The sequence below is a fragment of the Micropterus dolomieu genome, linkage group LG22, assembly GCF_021292245.1.
Source record: "Micropterus dolomieu isolate WLL.071019.BEF.003 ecotype Adirondacks linkage group LG22, ASM2129224v1, whole genome shotgun sequence".
Taxonomy (NCBI): Eukaryota; Metazoa; Chordata; class Actinopteri; order Centrarchiformes; family Centrarchidae; genus Micropterus; species Micropterus dolomieu.
The window spans coordinates 26,440,511-26,463,088 of NC_060171.1; the positions used below are offsets into that span (position 1 = coordinate 26,440,511).

The 22,578-nt window shown below is 41.3% G+C and overlaps 1 protein-coding gene across 2 annotated transcripts in view; it reads right to left on the minus strand.

Annotated features, from left to right (window-relative positions):
- Positions 1-22,578, minus strand: part of zgc:173742 (DNA topoisomerase I, mitochondrial) — a 30,049-nt gene that overhangs the window by 1,072 nt on the left and 6,399 nt on the right. For both annotated transcript variants that reach the window (XM_046036748.1, XM_046036747.1), the window contains exons 5-19: positions 20,588-20,707; positions 17,884-17,971; positions 17,635-17,762; positions 17,366-17,481; positions 15,754-15,875; positions 12,397-12,519; positions 12,071-12,258; positions 11,587-11,731; positions 9,495-9,638; positions 8,749-8,934; positions 5,655-5,723; positions 1,754-1,868; positions 943-1,070; positions 687-787; positions 283-432 (exon numbers count right to left, since the gene is read on the minus strand). In XM_046036748.1, the coding sequence (XP_045892704.1) occupies positions 283-432; positions 687-787; positions 943-1,070; positions 1,754-1,868; positions 5,655-5,723; positions 8,749-8,934; positions 9,495-9,638; positions 11,587-11,731; positions 12,071-12,258; positions 12,397-12,519; positions 15,754-15,875; positions 17,366-17,481; positions 17,635-17,762; positions 17,884-17,971; positions 20,588-20,707 (1,923 nt within the window). The remainder of the gene's footprint in view (positions 1-282; positions 433-686; positions 788-942; positions 1,071-1,753; positions 1,869-5,654; positions 5,724-8,748; positions 8,935-9,494; positions 9,639-11,586; positions 11,732-12,070; positions 12,259-12,396; positions 12,520-15,753; positions 15,876-17,365; positions 17,482-17,634; positions 17,763-17,883; positions 17,972-20,587; positions 20,708-22,578) is intronic.

Sequence of the window (22,578 nt, forward strand, 5' to 3'; positions counted from 1 at the left end):
TCCACCGAGCTGAACCTGCCTGGTTGGTCGTGTATCTCAGGTTACCATGGTGATTTGCACTGATAATAAGTAAACCAGTGTCAGAATATTGGCAAGCCCATAATCAGCTGGCTGTCCCAATAATCTTTCTTTGGGATTCAGGCCAAAGGTGGAGGTGGTCCAGGTAGTTCTACTTGAAAATCCAGATCCACAGGCACACAGATGCAGGAATTTAGGAGTGTATGTGTAAGAATTTTCACCAAGGCATCAAGGTTGTGCAGGTTGTGTCCATGTTTCACTCACCATGCCACGCTAATGCGTGGGTCCAGGTAGTTGAGCTTTGAGGTACCCAGTGCAATCTGTTTGTTTTCTTCTCTGTCAGTCGCCTGGACCTCCATCTTCAGCAACTGCTCTTCACAGCGCTTCACTGCTGCCTTCTTCCGCTCCACCAGCCTGACAAAAAAATATATACAAAAAGGCAGATGCAAGAGAGTCAGACACCTCTGGCAGAAATAGGGCTCCTGATTTGTAAGCACATGGGACAACCTAACAACCTACACGGTGCCCTTCTGTCAGTACTTGTGTGTAGCATGTGATTTAGTCTACACTGAAGAGGCGTATGCAGCTTACAATTGTTCTCAACCATTTCTAATCGTTTTAATGTCCACAGCTTGCTGGGTTTTTTCATGCACTATTGTAACACGTACGTCTGCAGCTTGGAATCTGAGCTGCCTTTGGTCTTGGCCTCCTTCTTGGCCTGTTTCAGCTCCGTCTTTGCTAGGGCCAGCTGTTCCTTTCGAGCATCAATCTGGGTGGAGCACATAAGTACATGAGCAAGCTTTTACATATGAAAAGGTTAGAAAAGTTTACTGTCTCTTGAATTCTGTCTTGGCCTTCCTTAAAAAAAGAAAATATTACACGGGAAAAAAAATTTGTCAATAAACCAAGTCAAGCTGTTCTTACCTTGGCCTGAAGGTTAGCCATAGACTGATCAAAGGTCTTTGGTGGTGCCCGCTGGTGGTTGCACAGAATAGCAACTGCTCTGTTAGCCCTGTTGTAGGACAGCAGTTTCTCTGCCACATTGTCTGACTCTTTGGAGGGTGACAGAACAGTAATTTGTATTTAAACAGGGAGATCCCACTGAGAACACATATCAGACCAGAATTATGCACGCAAATTTAAAAGATAAAATCACGCTGGTGTCCCTCGTGTTATTATTGCCCACCCACCATCTGCACCACAAATCACAACCTTGAACACACACACATACACACAATTATAGGCTGCTACTTTTTCCATTTCATTTATTCAGATCCTTATTAGCTTCATCTTATCTTCCTGGGGTCCACACAACAAGCACATGTCAACCTGCAGATTGGCTCTCAGTGGCAATCCAAAGATGAGAAGAGTGTGTGACACGTCTATCTCTGAATGAAAAACTGTGGCAGAGGCAGCCAATGGGACCCTGATAAGAGTGAGGCAGAGACGCACAGCACTGGGTACAGTGATAATGTACTCCTGCCATGGCTGGAAAAGCTCAGTGACATCTTGGATATCTTCAATCGAGCAAGCTAAAAATAAAACATGTCAGAAGTGTGGCAGTTTTATCATGGGACTCCATGACACAAGCAGCCAGGTAATAAGACAATGATAACAGCCAGACTGATCAAAGCTACTGGGGCCTGTCTAGCTGCCGAATATGAGCCAGTGCTTTATAAAGCTATTTATGTAATGTTAGTAATGCTTTACAGCGTAGTGAGTGTGTGCAGCTTACTGTTTGTGAGCTCTTTGAGCTGCTCCTGTAAGGTGATAGAGGCGTTGTATGTCCTGAAGACCTTTGCTGTCAGACCTGGCATTAGAGAACTCAGGTGCTTATTCAGCATGTTTGTCTGCAATGACAAACAGTAAGGAGAAAGACAAAGAACACCACATTCACATTAGTGTGAACATATACAACAAATACGCTGTCATCCCAAAACCATTATACCAGCTAAATCAGAACTCTAACACTAGGTGGCACTGTGGCATTGTCCCAAAGCAGTGTTTAAAAGCATCTGAGATATACCATAAGAAACAAAACACATAAAATATCTACCTTCATTATCATCATATTCCATTACAGCTTTAAGATTAAAAAAGATCACAGTACCATTTTGCTGACATTTCTGTAGGTATTATAACCAGTTCCAGCTGTTACAGACAGCGGTTAGATAGCCATTAGCTCCTGTCAAATGGCTGCAGCTTCAACAGAACATCAAATAGATAAAACAGAGTATTGGAGAACACTGTAAGGGCACACACTGGTGTGAACGCCAAGATAAACACATATGCTCACTGCACACACACAGATATGGTGTGCAAACACATGGACTTGATTGTCAGATGACACATGCATTTCTAAACATAGATGAAAGCACACAGGCTTGAAACAACGCGTCCAGATGAGCTTGCTGGTGAGCTCACAGCTCTGGCAAAAGAAAAAATCATTTGGTCGAGCCTGATGAAGATTAAAATGATGATGTGGTTGGTTTAATCAGAGCGGGTCAGGACCCGGCTGTCTGGAGCCACAGACTTGCATGAATGTGTGTATCTCAATGAAGGAGCCTATTTGAAACATGAGGATGAGGGACGGGTGTCACGTATATGTAAGTCTGCATGCACTGGAGAGCACCACAGGTACACACACACACACACACACACACACACACACACACACACACCCCTCATTAGCAAGGCAGGCACAACAGCAACTAACACTGCCCCTGCAATGCTAATGATGGTGTCTGCAAGTCTGAGAGGAAAATATGACACCCCTAACTCTCTTGGCATGATGTATCGTGTGTGTACAAATGTGTGTTTGTTTGTGTATGTCATCTCCTCAGGCATTACTTGTCACACTTGTGATTACTGCAACTGTAATTTCCTATTTATAATACAGGATGCTATGTACTAGACTTTCTCATTAACATACCGCTAGCCAATTTATAGTGATGCCAACTAATGCTAGTGAGAAATACTGATGGTTCCCATTCTAAACTAGCTATGATGATCTGCTTTTCATTTTTCACTGGGTCCAATTTGGGTGTTCTCTGCATCAGTTCCCTGAAAGAAAAAAAACAAACAACCACAACCCCACACACACTCCTTTCTAATAAAAACGGTGAAAGGGGTACAATAGAGTGGAAAATAATGAAATGTGCCCAAATAAAGCAACTCATAGGGACTATATTACACCGCAGGTTGTAATTTAATTTACTTGACTAAGATGTAGTTAAAGAAATTCAGCTGAGGTTACAGTTGAAACTGCAGACAGTGTGCGTCCTGTAGCTCTAATGATGTAGACTCTGGAGAGGAGGCTTTCAGACAAACGCCTGCATGTTCAGCTCAGATCAGGCACTCAGACCTCAACTTGACGTGTGTGTAAGTGCCTGTGTGTAAGTGCATGCCCACCACCACCACCACCATGTATATTGCACTCCACTGTACATTATTTCTGCAAAATAAATATAACATTATACAGCATTTCTGCATTTTAGTATGGCGGTTTTCAAAGGTGGCCAGAGACAGGACAGAGCAGGACAGGGAGGGGACACAAAGCCCTGTGCTGGATTTGAATGATCATGATCATACATGCGAGTGGTAGAGGCTGACATTTTTTCGGGAATCCTGTGGGTCATGGGATTGCTGTGGGATTCCCACGGGATGGGAGGCAATTTCACGATTTGTCACGGAACTGGGAGAGGAAAAGGTTAACATGGATGGAAAGGACGGTAGTCATAGATCTGTTTTTATTTATAAATATGCAGTTTTAATATGAATAAATGCTATTTTGTGATAAAAAAAAAATAAATCAGGAATGTGATGGGATAGGAGTCATTCTTCAGGGATAGGGACGGGACAGAAGTATTTTTGTGGGAGTGGGATGGGGCAAGAGTTAAAATCCACTCCTGTGTCACCTCCTAGTGAGCAGTACTGGACCACTTAACACCACACTCACCAGGCTAGTTGGTTTAGCTTCAAACATCAGAAAGGCTGTTCACACAATATGTCTTGGAATCTTTTTATTTACTTTTCAGGCCCAATTTTCGGCTTTTGTTTCCCACCATCTCTCTACATAAGGCCAGGTGAGGATAGCAGCACACGCTACAGTTCCACCACTCATCTTCCATCCTATATCCACATCTTCCTCCCCTTCCTCGTCTCGGCCTTACAGCCATTGCCTGGTTGTCAACTGTACCCCCTTGCTTTCTCTCTCCCTCCATCTTTCCTCCCTAGCTACCTTTTTCTTTCCCAGCCATCTCCTACCTTCTCTCTCCTAACCTCCCCTCACCTGGACCAGCTGTCACTTTCCTTACCGCTCTGTCCACTCCTCCACACGCCCTCTACCTCCGCTCTCTCAGTGGCCTGGCCTTTGCGGGTGTCAATCAGTCCTGCCCACAGCAGCCATTACCATTCCACCTCCAACACACCCTGACATTTCCTGACACACTAGAGGGCAGCGAGCAGAGGCAGGCACCGCACTCCTTCCCTTCAATTGCACCATCTCTTCATCTTACCCTCTCTCTGCTCCTGTCCTGTCTTGCGCTGTCCTTTCCCTGCCTGTCAATCTTTGTATATCAACACGTGACTGGCTCTCAGTCCTTCCTCGTGCATTCTTATCTGCATCTCTTTCTCCTTCTGTTTCATTAAACCCCTCTCCTGCGATGTGACCATTCATCTGTTGCATACGTTCCAACCTACAACACTGTCTCTCTTGAGTGCATCAGAAGACAAGGTGTTTCTCAGCAATCATGGCACTTAACCCAAGGTCACCAGGCTGTGAGCTGCTGTAGCAGTAGTCTGGTTTCCACTAGAAGAAGCCTGTATATTCAGTGGTTCTGAATATGTTTCCTCGACAAGGATAATCTTGGTCTCTGGCCTTAAAGAGACAAATAATGCTCTTGTTTTATAAAGACTGAGTGCACCCTGAGAAGCCCCGCGTCTCCCTGCAGTGAAATAACCATGTGTACAACTCCTGTATTCTGTGTGGCCTTGCTGCCTGCAGCTAGAGGAAGAGGTTGAGAGGATGCCAGATTTTTGTGTGGAAATTCATCCGCCCAGCATGTTCACTTTCAATTTCCACTCGCGCCGTTTCAGTTTTATCTGCTAGAGTCCATCCCTTCTCTCTTTTGAAACTCCTTTTCTGCTTTCAGTCTCCCCGCTTCCAATATTCTCTCCCTTCTCCTCACCTCCCGTTTCCTCACTTTACTCCTTTCATCTCCTCACACCAATGGCTCATCCTCATTCAATCTCATCTCTTACACCTTACAATTTAGTCCCTGCTTTTCCTTTACTGCAGCCTTCTGTCTCCAGAAAACATTTAAAAAAAAAAAAAAAAAAAAGTAAAAGTAATTGTATTTTGCTTTCACTATCTTTTTCTACCTTTTCTTCTAATATTACACACCTCAGGGGAGTTTCTCACACATTTTACACAGCCCTGAAAACATTCAAATACTCTTTTACACAAATTTGGCAATTATAAAGCACACTCACTTATACTTGTTTCTTTTAATTAATTCCTTTAACACCAAAAATATAGTGCACTCGCTGTAACAATGTTTCACAAAAGGTTCAAATGCCTAAAATCACTGAAAACATGAAGAAATAAATGTAGTAGGAGTTAATGAGACACTCACATTTAGACGGTCAAAGAGGTCATCTCCAGGTTCCTTATTCTCCAGGAACAGTTTAAGATTTTTAAAAACCTGAAAGATATCCAGACAAATTTGATCAAATGGCTTTTCTACCAAATGTACACCATAAAAATTAACATTTATTTATCTGCTATGTCTCACCCCAATCCAAGGTTAACTACCTTATCTACTAACCACTGAAAATGGGAATGGAAATTTGGTGTTGCACCGACGACTGTAAAGTTTATGTTTTACTAGAGCGCTATAAATAGCGTAGTAAGGGCATTCATGCATTAATATTGTAACACAGTAAACCAGCCAAGCAGTTGGTAGTCATCAATTGCCAACATCACTGGCCCAAGTGGGGCAATTAGGACATTGTTCTGAAATATTACAGTAGGTTAAATTGCATTCAATATGTAAATACATTTAACGGAAAAAGCAAAAAGGTATCCTTTAAAGGCTAGTTAACAAGTCAGATGTAGAATCACCATAACCGATAAAATCACATTCTTATCCAAATACATCATAATGCATGTTAGACGTGTGTGTGTGTGAGAGAGTGAGTGAGTGAGAGAGTGAGAGAGAGAGAGAGAGAGTGAGAGAGTGAGAGAGTGAGTGAGAGAGAGAGTGAGAGAGAGAGAGAACCTGGCATCATTTGTCCATCCCCGAGAAGAGCCAGTGGAGTAAAATTGGCACAATTACATCTGACATTTCCAGCAACTCTGTGGGTTCCACAGATGCAGCGCTCCCCAAATAAGCTAGTAAAATATGCAAGACACCAATTAATAGCAACAGATGTGTTGCTTAATAAAATACACTGACATATTCAGTGGCTGACGTGTGTGGCAATTTTGTCCCCCATGGCAAATAAACTGAAAATATAAAAAGCAAAGTGCAAGTGTTTTTGGGATGAAAATGTAAATCAGTGTCTGTCTAAAAGTCTCAGAGAAGCCTAGACACCAAAGTGAGCTCGACTAATTGGTTTAGTGATGTGTTTGGGTGCATGTGTGTCTTAAGAATGGAAATAATCATTTTCGGAATGAATAGCTAAACATTCAGCAGGCTGAAAATACCCAACACAGTACATTTATGCATCTGCAGGTGTCCCCACACTCCGGGGTTATTTGATTAAATCATTAAGCGTTCAAACTGGTGTTCAAATTGAGTAATAAGTAGATACTTGCTTTTATACAATAAACAGATGCACCAAGATGGTGATCAGCCATTGCCTTGTGCATTCATGGTTGGGAAATGCACACAAGTGTTCATCTGGATGGCTTATTATTAACCCTTATGGTTACACCCGTTTCTGCTGAGAAACAGTGATTTAACGTCTTCTTTCCATTTAATTACACATGGCACAGACAGTACTGTTGGCCCATATCATGCATAGCAAGCCTCCACTTTGTCATTTTTCTATCCGTTTCCTGTGCCCTATGTTCTCTGCATGCAGATAGTTTTTTGCAAAAATAGCAATTTTACGTACAGTATATATAAGCCACGTATATAACCCTGAGTATTAAATTCAACGATTTCAAACCCCTTCAGAGGTTAGAAATGGAAATTCCTTCATTACATCCCTGTTCCATTTTATTCCAAGTGACATTTAGCAGCAATCTCACTGATATCCCTGGGAATTGATGATGCTAAAATATGCAAGGGACTAATTAATTCTAGCTAATGTGTTGCTTTTGAATGTTCTCATTTGAATAATTATAGGTTCTGCCAGGAAACAAAACACTTGGCTGTCAGGTGCTAACATTTCTTTTTCCATCTCTGGAATAGAAGATAGCACGGACTGACACCAGAGGAGGGGATGGAAATTTACACACACACACACACACACAACTAAACAAGATTAAAACATTTTTTAAAAAGTTCACAGAGACCTTTTGTTTTCTTGTATTGTGACATTAGCCAACCTGCTCACTGCAGTACGCAATTACTTTATCAGGTAAACTAACAGCTGACAAGGGTTGCTGCAATACTTAATTACTTTGTTCTTTTTAAAATACCCACTGCTGGCAGTCTGTCCCGTTGACATTAGCATACACTATGAAGACACCTGACAGCATGAAGCACTGCCGAAGAAAAGCTAAGTCCTAAACTAAAATTACAATTATACAGTAACACCAACTAATTCTTTACTATTTAGTCTTTCCTAATATCTGATGCTGGGAAGCAGAAAGACTGAATTTCAATATAGAAAGTAGTCACGAACCCCAGCAACAACCTCAAGTCCTGCAACTGGAAGTTTCAACAGGCCTCCTGTTACAACAATCTTTGCACACTGAAAAGCACCTCTGAATGGCAATAGCACTGCAGATCTTAAAAGGTGCACAAATTAAAACAATGAAGTTCAGTTTACACATCACAAGGAGTACCACTCAGCCTCTGGTATACTGTTGTGTAATGTCTTCTTAGGCCTGTGGTTATTGTGATGTCATGTTTGGGCTTGGGACTTCAAAGTTTGAACAGAAAACCTGAGTTACAAACTGGAGGTGTGGACTAAAAGAGCTGGGCACTTCACAGGCAGGCTGAGGTCTAATGACAGATGCAGCTGAGGTGCATAATAGGAAACAGTGTTAAAGTGTTTTGACCTGTACTAGGAGTATTTGGATGACCAGAATATTCAAACTAGGTCATAATGCTTAGATGACGACCAGGAAGAATTCACCTCCGTGAACATGTATTCCAAGAGAAGCAGACTGGAAAAGAGGGGCAGTTCAACAGTTCTAACAGACAGACAAATTAAACCACCAGAGCCGCAGGACTCCAATCTACAACTGTGCCCCGAGGACATTTCTCTGGTCCCTCTCTGCCTCGGGCTCCGTGTGCTTGTCGATATGTATGCAAGTGACCTTCTCTGCAGGGATTTCTGCCAAAACCCAAAGGGCAAAACCTCGATTATTATAATGAAATATATTGGCTGTGTATTGCATTGGCCGGCCTCTATATTAGCTTCTTTTACTGAGGTCTTCTACAGAGAATGTACAGATTATTGTTTCCAGAATAATATTTTCATGTCCAAGCAAACACTTGAAAGCAGGACTCGATGTGTGTGTAGAAGTGTCTTTTGTTGTTGATCCTTTACCTTCTTGATGACGGGGACCTTGTTGTAGTACCGAATCGAGTCTTTACCCAGGAAGTCGAATTCCACCACGCACTCGTTGCCCTCCAGTTGCTCGTGGAGGGTGATGTGCTCGACACGGAGCGAGCAGCAACCCACCGTGTCCGCCGTCTCTCCCTCCTCCTTCTCATTACCAGCTCTCAGCGCAAGCTTTTTTTTTTGGAGGGGGGCAGGAGATACAGAGATAAATACATGTCAGATCTACGCATACTCTCCCCTGCACTTTCACCACCATCCCCCCTCCAAGTCACACAACAAACGTGTGCCAATCAGATGACTACTATACGTGTACACATACACACATTACATGAAGCAGGAATAAAGAGCTGCATTGTAAACACAACAAAACCAATCTGAATTTAACAGTCTTTGGCATGAGCCAAAAGCAATCACACAGTCAATCTGTCATTTCACTGACAGACTGAGATAATTAGCTTGGGGTCACTAGAATAAAATGGCTACATATAATCCATTTTTCTCATTGCAGAAATATCTTCCATCCAGCTATGTGACAAAACAGAAAAGGCAATCAAGACACATCGCATTGATTTCCAATTTGTTCACGAGGCTCTCGGAACAAGAGCTATGCACCAAGGAGATTCTGTGAAACTGACAGCAGTTTATCTCTAGCTCTGGTGTGTACTTGGTATCCTAATTGCTGCATCTTTACTTCAAAAGTTTTTCTTTGAGCAAACGGCTCAGAATCAGACCTTGTCTATGAAGTAGAGGGCCACAGCTCTTTGCCGCGTGCACATCTGTTTCGATTTGAGATCCTGGAGGTACTGGTTACGGATGTCGACCACGCATGACTTCAGTTTCCGAGCAACCTCATATTTCTCCCAGTCCTTCTCTCCCTGCGTTCATAGGTGACAACAAAGTAATTTTACTTGAAAAGCCTTAAATCAAAACATTATTCAATATTGTTACATGACACAAATACAGGATGTTATATCATAAAAAAAGGTAACAAATATAAAGACACACAACTTTAAAGACAAAATACTCTTTGCCCGTCGTGTGCTGTTTATTTCTTCAGACAATTAAACCCACCGTCAGTGAACACACACATATTGTCATAGAGACTAACAGTGGAATAACTTAACCTTTAAATGAAGGATGGAAAGAAGGAAGAGGAGGAGTGAGCAAATGGAGAGCACAACAGAAATGGGATAACTCACAGGGTTACACTTAAAACGAAACTTGGCTTTTCTAGATTTGTAAATAGTTTAACGTTTGTTTGTAAGGGTCCAATGTGTAATATTTCTGAGGATCTATTCACAGAAATGCAATTTTTCAGAGTAAAAGCTCTCAATTCCACTCAAAATATAGCTTTTCTGCAAAAAACACTCTTGCGCTTTTCTTTTGCAGACAAATCCACTAAAAAGGAAGTGATTATGTGAACTGTTGCTGTCATGACTGAGATTTAATTCAGCACCGCTATCAAAGTATTTATTTATTTTTATTTCCTGCCGCCAAGTACCACAATCTGGCTGCGGGCCACATATTACTGCTGTGAGGCAGTTTTGGCGAGGGTCCATAATCACAGAGAGAAGTAACGTGTTCCCCTTGTCAATGTTTGTATAAGCTACATCCATTATGTGGTTTATAATGGACTGTAATGCAGAAAATGTGACAATGTGATACACTGTTGGCTTACATTTTCCATGTTATCTGTCCCAATAACATTTGGTTTTACTGAATAATTAAGTAAATATAATTTCTTAATATATCTATCTAAAGAAACAATATTTCTTGACTGGCAACTCTCTGCTGTCTCAGATGACGTCATCTTTTGTCCTGTCAACCACTGTAGCTGTCCTACACAGTTTGAAACCTCAAACAGCGTATGAAACCTCACCGCTACATGTCACTAAATCTTATGCCCTTAACCTTTAAATTAAAATTACTAGAATTGCTTAACAATTGTTTTTAAAAAAAATATACCTTGGTTTACAAAAACGTTATTGTACAGGGACTAGATTCAGAATGAGCATAAATTGCTGTGGAAATGTTTACACATCCTGTATTTTTGCGTAACGATTGCAGCATTCTATTGCAAGACTCGGGCCTTGGTGCGGCCTCATTTTGAGATAACTTGGATGAAAGCCAGCTTACAGCTAACATGTTCTGTGCCATTGTAAAAGGAAACAACTAGAGATTAGTATGTTTTCCTGATCTAGAAAACATCACTGAAAGATGAAAAAACTAGACTCACCCTTTCACAGCACTATGAACCCAATCTTGCTGTATGTTCGAAACACAAACAATTTGACTGTATACCTGATAAAAACATGAAAACAGGCACTGTGAAATTTAGATTTTTCTTTTTTCAGTAGTAATGCCAGCCTGTGGTGCTCTGACAAGTAAAGGTAAAGGCGAAATATAAGAAGGGCATTTTGACAGTTAAAAAAAAATAAAAAATCACCTTGAGATATATTATCCATTGCATTGAATAACACGACGTGTCACATTGTCAAAGTTCCATTTTTGTTGAGTGGAGCAGTTCAGTACAGATGCTGCTATGGCAACACTTGAATGGTGCATTCAGGTGCTTGTGGGAAGGTTGGGTAAATGTAATTCTTAACTGAACACCCAATCTAAAAACCTAGTGTTCAATCAAATTGGAGTTCTTTAAAGCCACATGATCATCACACATACCACTGAACAGAGACTGCCTACCTGTCACTGAACTGCAACAAAACAACTGGTCAAATAAAAAAATAAATAGTTGGTTATGATTCATGTTCCTTTGATATATATGTAGGAGCATTTTTGCCTGTTTACAGCAGACGGACAGGCTACCTTGAGTTTTGAGTTGGCGTTGAGCATGATGTATTTAATGGAGCCCTGGATGTTCTCAGTCCAGCTGGCCAGCCATGTCACAGTGTTGTCATGTCGAACCTCCTTCCAACGGTGACCAGCAGGCGGCACAGGGATACGGGCTTCTCTGTGGATTAAAGAGAACGCAGTGTACATACATTGTAGCAGTGTATTACCAATGGCTGTGCAGCTGTCAAACACAGATACACTTTGTTGCATACTAAGAAACATGGTAATGTACATTTTGAAAAGACTGAAATTATTTCCCAATGATTGAAAGCTTTTAAACCCTTTGTACATGGAGGACTTCTTTGCCCAGCTACAAGGTCAGCTGGGTTTGTAGCGGCGAGGGTGATGGGAGTTTTACTAAAACCCAGCTTTTTGTCACACCAGCTTTTACTTCACCTATGCATCACTACAGTCACACATCTCTGTAGGCAGTGTGATCCCTTTGCCCGACTCTCACTTGGCGCAGTTGATGATGACATCCTCCGGCTGGATCCTTTTCTTCAGCATGCCCTGTTTGGGATGCTCGCCTCTACCCCGGAACAGCCCTGGAGGCTCAATCTTAAAGTTGCCGATGCGCTCTTTGTGGTGATCCAGCAGACAGTAACCATACTCGTCCACTATCTTCTGGTTGGCCTCTTTCACAGCCTACAACAGAAATAAAACAAAAACAAATAATAATTGATTAAAATAATTATACACAACCTAAACTGTCTACACTGACCTTTTTTAGACACTAACAGAAGGAAGTGTAAAACAGCAGAGGAAATAAAGCTTGAACCTTACCAGTTTCTCCTCCTTGGTCATGTTTTTCCTGTCCTCCACCTTGGCTTTATGCATAGCATGCATCTCTCCAAAGTCACATTTGTTAAGATCTTGTATCAGTGACCTCTCCTCATGGGTCATTTCCTAAACAGACAAAAAAGTATTCAACACTTATATACACACACACACACACACACACACACTATAGCTGCATAAAGATATCCTTGATAAAACAATTACACAATTAGAGGTGAATCAACACTTTTGATCATTTATGTCTTCAGTCATTAATGAAGCAAAAATGAAACATGCCTCTGTGAAAGTGATGAGTATTTTACCCTATTTTCTGACAGAAAAAAATGTATTGAGTCATCCATCCATTTTACACTGCTTACGTGGGGGCCAGGTTCCAATTTATCAAATCCGATTAATCTATAATGAAGATAATTGTTGCAGCCCAAGTATCCTTGAATGCCAGAATAATTGAACTTCATCAATGACAGCAGTTGGATTAATATATTTTTATCCACAGTTCAATAGTTATAGTGGGGAAATACTGATAAAACCAAATGCATTTTTAACTGAAAACCTCAATCCTGATCACAGAAAGCATTCACACCTAAACACTTCCTATGTGCAGAGTCAAAATCTTGTACTGAAAGAAGAAAGAGACAACGGCAGTGCACACGATTGCTTTATTCAATACACAAAGAGCTAATAATAAAGAGTATAGAACCTTGGTCTGTGAAATAGGGCGTCACAACAATAATGTTTCATAAAAATCATGTAAAACGAGCATGATCAAAGCAGATCAGCGACCTTTTGTTTAATTACTTGTTTAATGGAGGCGGTGTGGGCAGAAAAATAATCAAGTGGTATTGTTATGAAAGGCCAGAGTATAGACCATTTACTCCTGAGAAGGCCACTGCCAAGGGAGCTAAACAAACAGTCTTGACACAGCAATGCAGCAGAGCAGCCGAGTTTCAACTTTAATTGTCAACTTTCTGAAGTTATTGCACAAGGGGTCACCCTATCAAAGAGGTCGCTAACAGGGCAGCAATACAGAGAACTTCAGCGGAGGCTTTATGGTTCATCTCAGAAGTTTCTGGTGCTAAAATGTCATGACAACATGACTGGCTTTTAATATGGCCTCCTGCTGTTGGGCAAGAGAGCTATTGCAGCAGAAAATAGAGGCCAACATTTCCCAGTGTAGAGCAAAATCCCTTTTTGGATGTCTATTTTTAAAGGTCATACTGGACCTCGACAGGCTCTAACAGTAACAGTAAACAATGAACGGGGCTTTCAATGAGCTGGACATCTTTATGTTATTGTGCGCACTCATCACTACAGCAGTGTAGAGCTGAAACAATTCATCGAGAAACTGGAGTAACTCGATTACTAATAGGCATCAATGCAAATTTGTTGCATCAATGCTTCGCTTCATCCATGTAACTATATACAGCACACTGTTCCGCAAACACGACTACAGTCGCACATCATGCTTAAGCTGTGGACAAGTGAAGTCAATGTGATTTGATTCAAGAGACCAATGATCATCTGAGCAGTTTAAATCACCCGCTGCAGAGCCCTCCGGTCCTGGGACGTGCACATCCCATGCCAGTTAGCAATGTCTTCAGTCAGGATGCTTTCCATTTCTCCTCTGTAAAAGCTAAAAAAGGACTTGGCACGGGAATTCGGCCTTCTTCAGCTTCCTTAAGAAATACAGTCGGCACAAAAGTATTTTTTATCAGATTACTCGATGGACTGATTGAATAATTTGTAGAATACTTGATCACTAAAATAATCAATATCTGCAGCCCTACAGCAGTGCTCATCAAAAACAGCACAGCGACCCTAACAGTTATCATATTGGAGCTTAAATCATAATATAAGGAAGATTTATATGGGAACACCATTTGACAAACAAAAAGGAGCATCTAACCTAAACACATTCATTAAGGTTAAAGGAAACCATTCTCAACCATCAAGCTTTTCTGAGAGCTGTGCTGACCTGGTCCGCTTGTGTCATCAAGGGTCATAGGAGATGAAATGCAGAAACATACCTCTAGATCAGCACGCACACGCGCACACACACACACACACACACACACACACCTCTGTACACAAAACACTGACAGTATGGAAACGCAGTCAGCCTGCGTGTCTAAGCATGAGTGACACCCGACAGTGGGCGGGCACTGAGGGCAGTGGAGCGAGGAGAGTTTTTTCCGGCTATAATAAAACAGTTTAATTGGATTTGTTCATATGCAGGGGAGCTACTTGTATGGATTAGCATATCAATGCCTTCACACAAATCGTATTTTCAAGTGCATTGAGCACTAAGCAGCGCAAAATTAATTCTGCATGATATGCCTTGGGGCTTGGCACAGTGTTTTCTCTATACAGAGGACACCCTGACAGACACCAGGTACCAGTCACAGTCTTAAGACAAAGCTGGAATACAGACAACTAATACTGTAACTGAATGTTATCAAGGTTGCTGGAGCTTACATTATGGGAGGCTGACGCTGCATGATTCCCCTGAATTAACAGTTAAAGTTTGGACTAATAAAAGTAAAAACATGGGAATATATTGTATTTGTGTTTGTCTTAACGTAAATATGTAAATTCATTTCATTTAACTTGATTTCAATTGTAGTTCTAGAGAAACCTCTGAGCTGCACGTGTCAGGTTAGAGCAGGGGTCGGTAAATAACATGGCGGGCCAGAACAAAGTCAAATGATTTCAAATCATGTGCATGTTTAGCTCAGTTGGTATTGGGCGGGACTCCCGTTAGGTAGGTTGTAAGATCAATTCCACCTTACTGCAGATATTTTTTCTCCCTTGTTAAACAAATTGAATAAAAGGACACTTTTGCACATGCTCACAATAAAGCATGTGCTGCAGTGAGTGTGCAGTGTGTGCACATTCGATCCGCATTCATAAACCTATGGACATTTCCCTGCAAGAATTCAGGGGAATCCAATCACACGTTTTCTGACGGCTTTTTCAGAGGTGTGTCAAGAGACTGTTCTGAATGTCCTTCAGAACTCTTCAAAGTAAAAGCTCTTAATAAACTCGACATGAAACATTGCTGAAAAGATGTTGTCACGCTTTTATTTTAGAGGCAAAATCACGTGGAAGTGATTGTGTGAGTAACTGTAGCTGTCATGACTGAGATCTATTGCAGCACTAGCCGTTATCAATTCCTTTTTTTTCTGCTATCAAAGCAATCTGGCCGCGGGCCACATTATTGCTGATGGGCCGGTTCTGGCCCATGGGCCGCCTATTGCCAACCACTGGCTTAGAGGGTCAGTAAGGAGTGAGCCCCACCCGCTTCTAAAACTGACTGAGATCTATGACGCCTTCTTGCTTTACCTTTCTCCAATCTTTAAAGAAATTCTCCCGGAACACCGTCTTGGTGGTGTACTCGTGGTCTAACATCTGGGCAAAGAACAACGCCACCTCCTCAGCTGCAAGGCTCAGCTTCACCTTCTTACCTGCAATACACAAAACAACAACACAATACAACATGGCATTCTTAAACATTTATGGCCTTGCCGTCCTAACTTGTATGTTCCAAAAAAAACAAAAACAACTATGAATGACAAAACTCAAAACACACACCTATGGGGGCTCAGATCAAAACCCCACATGCTGAAAGAGCCACCCTGAGCTCCTCTAGAGTCCTGACTAATCCATGAATTAACAGAGGCTCGGAGACAAGGACAAAGATTTACATTCAGTCCCACTACTAAGGGTGAGCTCCAAACAAGTACATGCAGGCACAGGAATTAACAGATCAAATCAAATCCCTGTAGGATACCATTGTGGGTAGACTCTTAAACAAAGCAAAAGCAATTACAGTCATCAATCAGTGCCTGACCCAGTACACCTTTTGTGTCCTAAAGATCCATTTCTGTGTGTCTTGTGTTTGTGTGTGCCTGTATGCTGGCCTCCAAAGATCCGCCCACAAATCTGAGAATCTACATTATTCCAGCACGATTTTAAAGCTCCATGGGCTACTTTTGATGTTACAGCATAATTTGTCTGTCCCGTTTCCAAATGTGTACAAAAGGAAAGAGGCCTTGTGACACTGGAGTGAAAGCCATGCAATTTCACACTTTTTCTTCAATGTCAAAACTAGTCAGCATTGCTTTGATGCATTTTTAAAAGGCCAACTGTCCTGCTGGGGGATGACTCCTCTTCTACTGTGCACAACATATATGGAGGAGGCTCGATGATAGTTAAATATGGGGATAACAGCACACATTTTCGGACAGGCTCTCCTGGAAGGCATTAGTACGGTCAGCTGTACCCGAAACAAGTGACAAAAATAATTGTGTCAGGAAAGGGGTAAAAAAGGAGCTAGAGAGAAGTTCAAACCCTGGCTCCGTTCTGACCTTCACACAGCTGGCCAATCACGGCATGAGGTGGGTGTGTATGTGACTTGAGAAATTAATATCCTCTTTTAAATTGCTTCTGAGCACTTTTTTAATAAAACAGGCTTTCGTATCATTAAGATGATATATTTCAATTAATGTGCAGTATGTCACTGATTCTGCACTGTATGTCTTACACCAAGTCTTTAAATACTATGTTTTACTTCTTTACTTGCTTTAACTTGTGTTTATACAAATTCCCATGTATTTTTGATGAATTGTTTGTTGGTATCACTACTTCTGTACCACCAATTCATTCTTTTTAACCTAAACTTAAATTATGTTTGTGTATTTATTTTCTTTTTGGCTGCTTTTATGCTGATCTTGTAAAAGGCACACATCAACAAGTCTTCATAAAAAGCTGGAAAAACGTCAAATAGAGGTGTTACATAGGAGAACTTGAAATTTATGAATTTTGTACTTTGTACTCAAAAAAACACCCGTGAAGTGCCAAGATTTTAAATTACTGTCAGAGAAAATATATGGAGTGTCAAAAAATAACCCTTTCAAGCCTGTTTCATTCACACTTTCTTCCATGCTCAACTGACCACCATAGAAGAAGTGAACGTTGTCTGGCAGAGGCTGGTAGTCAGGAGGGAAGTAGGGTCCATTGTGTTCAAGAAACCTCCATTTCACCCCATCTTCGTACTTCTCTTCCTCCCACCTGACAAAGATAGATGATGAAAAAAATGAGGACATATTTGGGAAAGTGAAAATCGCTGTGCTCTGGTTTCCCCATGTGTGTGTGTCTGTGCGTGTGTGTGCGCTGGAGGTGGGTCCAGGTCAAATCAAAATGAAGAGAGTAGCATTTCCCAACCATCTCCAGCGATTCTGCTCCTCCTCCTCCTTCTTTTTGATCTTCAGCTGTCTTGTCTCCTCAATCTCCTCCTTTGTCCTCTTAGGTTTTTTAGTGACTGGTTGCTCTCCTTCCTCTTTCTTTACCGCCTGTATCAAGAAAAACACTGAAGATTCAAACACTCCCATCATGAACTGCATTTGCAGCAAACTTCATATAGCGCAAGTTTTATTGATGGAGACAGATTACCTCAGGAAGGCAGATATTTACCTTTTCTGTTCTCTTCTTTGACTTCTTTTTCTGAGCTTCTTCGCCTCTTTCTTCTTCCTGCCCATGTTGCTTTCTTTTTTTCTTTGGGCTGCAGGTAAACAGAAGACAGAATACTAATAGCTTATACAATATGAAATAAATGCATGGATGTTCATTAAACAACAGTAAATACACTGCTCAAAAAAATTAAGGAAACACTTAATTCACACATCAGATCTAGATGATGAATAGTTAAAAGTTCAAATTTACTGTACATTGTATAATTTGTTGGGGAAAAAATAGCATAACAACGGGTCAATGGAAACCAAAATCACAAACCGATTGAGGGCCAGATTCAAAAATCACACCTAAAAATAATGAAATCACAGGTTGAACTTGCATGATTTTCATAACGCCAACTCATAATATGACTTAGTGGTGTATGGCCACAGTGTGCCTGTTTGCACTCCCGACAATGTCTGGGCATGCTCCTGATGAGACTGCGATTGGTGTCCTGGGTGATCTCCTCCCAGACCTGGATCAGGGCATCAGTGAGCTCTTGGAATGTCTGTTGCTCAGCTTGGCAGCGTCTGATGGACCAATATATAACATCCCAGAAGTTTAATTTGGATTCAGGTCTGGGGAATGTGAGGGCCAGTCAATGGCATCAGTGCCTTTGTCATCCAGGAACTGCCTACACACTTTGACACATGAAGCTGGGCATGCAGGAGATCTGCACAACCCTCCAAGGATATGCCTCCCTAGACTATCATTGATCCACCGCCAACCAGTCATGCTGGATGATGCTGCAGCGTAAAGTTCATTACAGCGTCTCCAGACTCTTTCACATGTGAACCTGCTCTCATCTGTGAAGAGAACATGGCGCACACGGCAATTAGGGCTAAATGATTAATTGCATTTATTATTGCGATATGATAAAACAAGATTTTCTAATCGCAAAGGCTACGCTCTGGTCACATGACACAAGAGAGTAAACCAGTCTGCAGAGGAAGCATCAACTTCGCATATTACGCTGTACCTTGCGCCTTCTTGTTGTACAATGGCCTTAAGCTCGACAGTAGCTGACACAACAGAAACTTTAGTGTCACACAGGGAATCAAAGTAGCACCTGCTACCTGCGGGTAGATTGGTGATGCTGGTGGTTGAAATTGTCTGGCCATCCGCCGCTTAGGCAGACAGGAGAAACAGAAAGACATGCGTAGTAAGGTAAGCGTATTGTGGCGATCGGCGCCTGTGTCACACACACAGCCACCAGCCAGCTCAGTAACTATCTATGTAACAGCGTTTCAAACCAAACCCACAAGTCCGAAAGAGGCCAAGTCTGTCCCGAGTTACAGCCTGGTTACAGCCAGTGCGCTGCTTACTAGCATTGGAGGCTGCGGGGGAGGAGGGGGGGGGGACTCCGGTGTTGTCGGAGAATTACTAAGCTTGTCTATTAAACACGAGAGGCATCACTTGGTTTCATTTTCGTTCGTTTTAACTTTTCAATTGAACCTCAAAGTGAGTATTTTTTGAGGTTTTTGATGAGAGATGGACTCCTAGGAGATTTGAACTGAGATAAGAACCTTAATTGGTGGTTGAACTGTGGGTTTTGTATTGGGCGCTTACTGTATAATACAGTTCACACTGGTAAACTTTGTTTTTCAAATTAGCGTTTTCATATTATAATAATTAGATAATTCTTCTCCACCATTGCTGAGAATAATAATTCATGCAATTAAAGCATCACCTAATTTCATCATAACACAGGCCTGGCCTACAAGAAAGAACAGTGTTTAATCTATCTATCTGTTGGTCATACTACACACTGGTTTATTGCTTGTCTGTTTTGAATAATACAGAAGGTAAAGAGCTGAAAAAAATGAATGGCATATTAAATAGGAATGTTGGTAAAAAATGAAATCGCAATTAGATTATTTTCCAAAATCATTCAGCCCTAGCGCCAATGGTGCCAGTTCTGGTGTTCTCTGGCAAATGCCAATCAAGCTGCATGGTGCTGGGCTGTGAGCACAGATCCCACTAGAGGACTTCGGGCCCTTATTCCACCCTCATGGAGTCTGTTTCTGACAGTTTGGTCTGAAACATGCACACCAGCAGCCAGTTGGAGGTCATTTTGTAGGGCTCTGGCAGTGCTCCTCCGGTTCTTTCGCACAAAGGGGCAGATACCGATCCTGCTGCTGGGTTGATGCCCTTCTACGGCGCTGTCCAGCTCTGTGTCCTGGCCTGTCTCCTGGTATCTCCTCCATGCTCTTGAGACTGTGCTGGAAGACACAGCAAACCTTCACAACATTCACACGTATGGATGTGCCATCCTGAATGGGCTGAAGGAAACGCCTCATGCTACCAGTAGTGACAAGGACACTAGAAAAACGCAAAACTAAAGAATAATCAGTCAGGAAGGATAAAGAGAGATCAACTGTCTGTGGCCACCACCTACAAAACTGTTCCCTTTTTGCAGGTTGTCTTGCTGTTGGCTCTCCCGTGCACCTGTTGTCACTTTCATTTGCACTAAAACAAGTGACACTGATTCACAATTGCTTATGCTTCCTAACTGGAAAAATGTATATCCCTGATATTTAACTGACTTGATGTTATAATGTGATGATTCAATGCTCCCGAAATGATGAGCATTGTATTATACACAAATATGAACTTGTGTGCCAAAAGAACTTTATTACCCAAACAAAGACCTGGCCAGACTTACATAGGTGTGGCGCTGGATGTTGAAGGGCCGTCCACAGGCTCATCCTTAATTCTTTTCCTTTTCAATCCTTTCTTCTTTGAAGTAAAGTCGTCATCCTCTGGCTCTTGTTTCACCGACTCGCTAAACCACAAAAAGAAGAGGACAGTCATTGTCCATACAGAATATAAAGTTGTGTGAACGTGTCATCTTTAAAAACTGTTAATGTTATTTTTTTCCTTCACAATGACAAGTCTGCTTTGTAGCCTCATGCAGTAACACTTCTTTTTATGTCTAAACACACAAAGGCACTTGGTGGACTGCAGCTTTGAAGTTGAGCTCATGGTAAAATAACATTCACTGCTCTTAAAACTCCAGCACTGTTTTTCATGTCAATTTAACAAACAAACTTTCTAAGATCTTATTAACTGCTCTGTTTTTTTCTTAATTTTGTCCTACAAGAGCTCACTTGAGCTGTTGACTTTGAATTAGCCCCTACTTAACAAGCTAATAACAAGGCAGAATAAAAGCTTAATGGCTCTTTTTCACTGCTGTCTGCCCCACTGCTGGCTGCACAGTTAGGACAAAATTACCCTCCATGCGGAATAGAGAGAGCGAGAGAGAGAGAGAGACAGAGAGAGAGAGAGAAATCCAATGATGACACACTGACCATAAGAAATCACACATAATGACGGTAATTAAGCAACATTATAGAAACAGTAATAGCCAATGATATAATTACAGCAACTGCAAAAAATAATAATCACAGACTGCAGGATTTCCCTGCAGAGTGAGGAACTGGTGGGCAGGGAAATGGCCCAAACTAAAAAAACAACAAATTAGTCACCACTGCTCATAAATAACAGTGTTCTCCTTTCATTCACTAAGCTAAGGCGGAAATGGGAAAAACTGTAGCACATAATTGTCAAACTGGCTTACGGAGTCCCAATTACAAGCCACTACGGCGGCAGCTACCTGGTACACATTGTGTGGGCCTAATGCACTCTCTCTTCACTTCCACAGTATGACCTCCGATGGCTTCTGATTGAGAGTAATGAGCTTTGAGCAGTGAATATTGTACATGTTCAAGTTCAGACGCAAAACAAAGATGATATGGGACCTTTGATTTACCTCTAGAGAAAATACATTTTGGACTTCAAAAGATCAAACAAAGGAAACAGCTTACTGTAAGAAAATAGGATTAAAATACGATAAGACTATTTTTACACACTTTAAAAAACAGTTTCATTGCCAAAGGTCACTGTTGGAAAAGCACAGGTAGAAGTAATGAAATTAATGACAGCTGCTTTCCATTTAGCTGCTTTAGTTTCAGAGTGCTGGCATTGTGTATGCTGGCTCACTGTAACGGCTAACTGCGACATTGTTAATATTATTAGTAACATGTGTGCTTTTTTATGATAAGTCAAAATGTCTGCTGAGAAAAAGGCCTATTTCAACATAATGACAGGATCACTTTTGCAGTGCAGATCATTATGTAATAATAATAATAATAATAATAATAATCCTTATTTGTAGAGCACTTTTCAAAAACAAGTTACAAAGTGCTTTAACAAGTGTAAAGAATAATACAAAAAAAAAAAAAACAAGATAAGAGCATGAAAAATTAATATAAAATTAGTAAAATACAATAAAATAAAAGGGATAAAATAAAGTCAAATAAGATCGGGAAAGGCTCTCCTATAAAAGTATGTTTTAAGAAGGGACTTAAAAGAGTTCACTGACTCAGCCGACCTGATTTCCTCAGGCAGGCTGTTCCAGAGCCTCGGGGCCCTGACAGCAAACGCTCTGTCCCCTTTAGTTTTCAGTCGAGACTCTGGAACAGACAACAGACCTCTGCCTGAGGATCTCAAGGTACGTGCTGGTGTGTATGGGACTAAAAGTTCAGAAATATAACAAGGCGAGAGACCATGAAGAGCTTTAAAAGTGATCAATAGAATTTTAAAGTCAATTCTAAAACATACTGGGAGCCAGTGTAATGAAGCTAAAATAGGAGT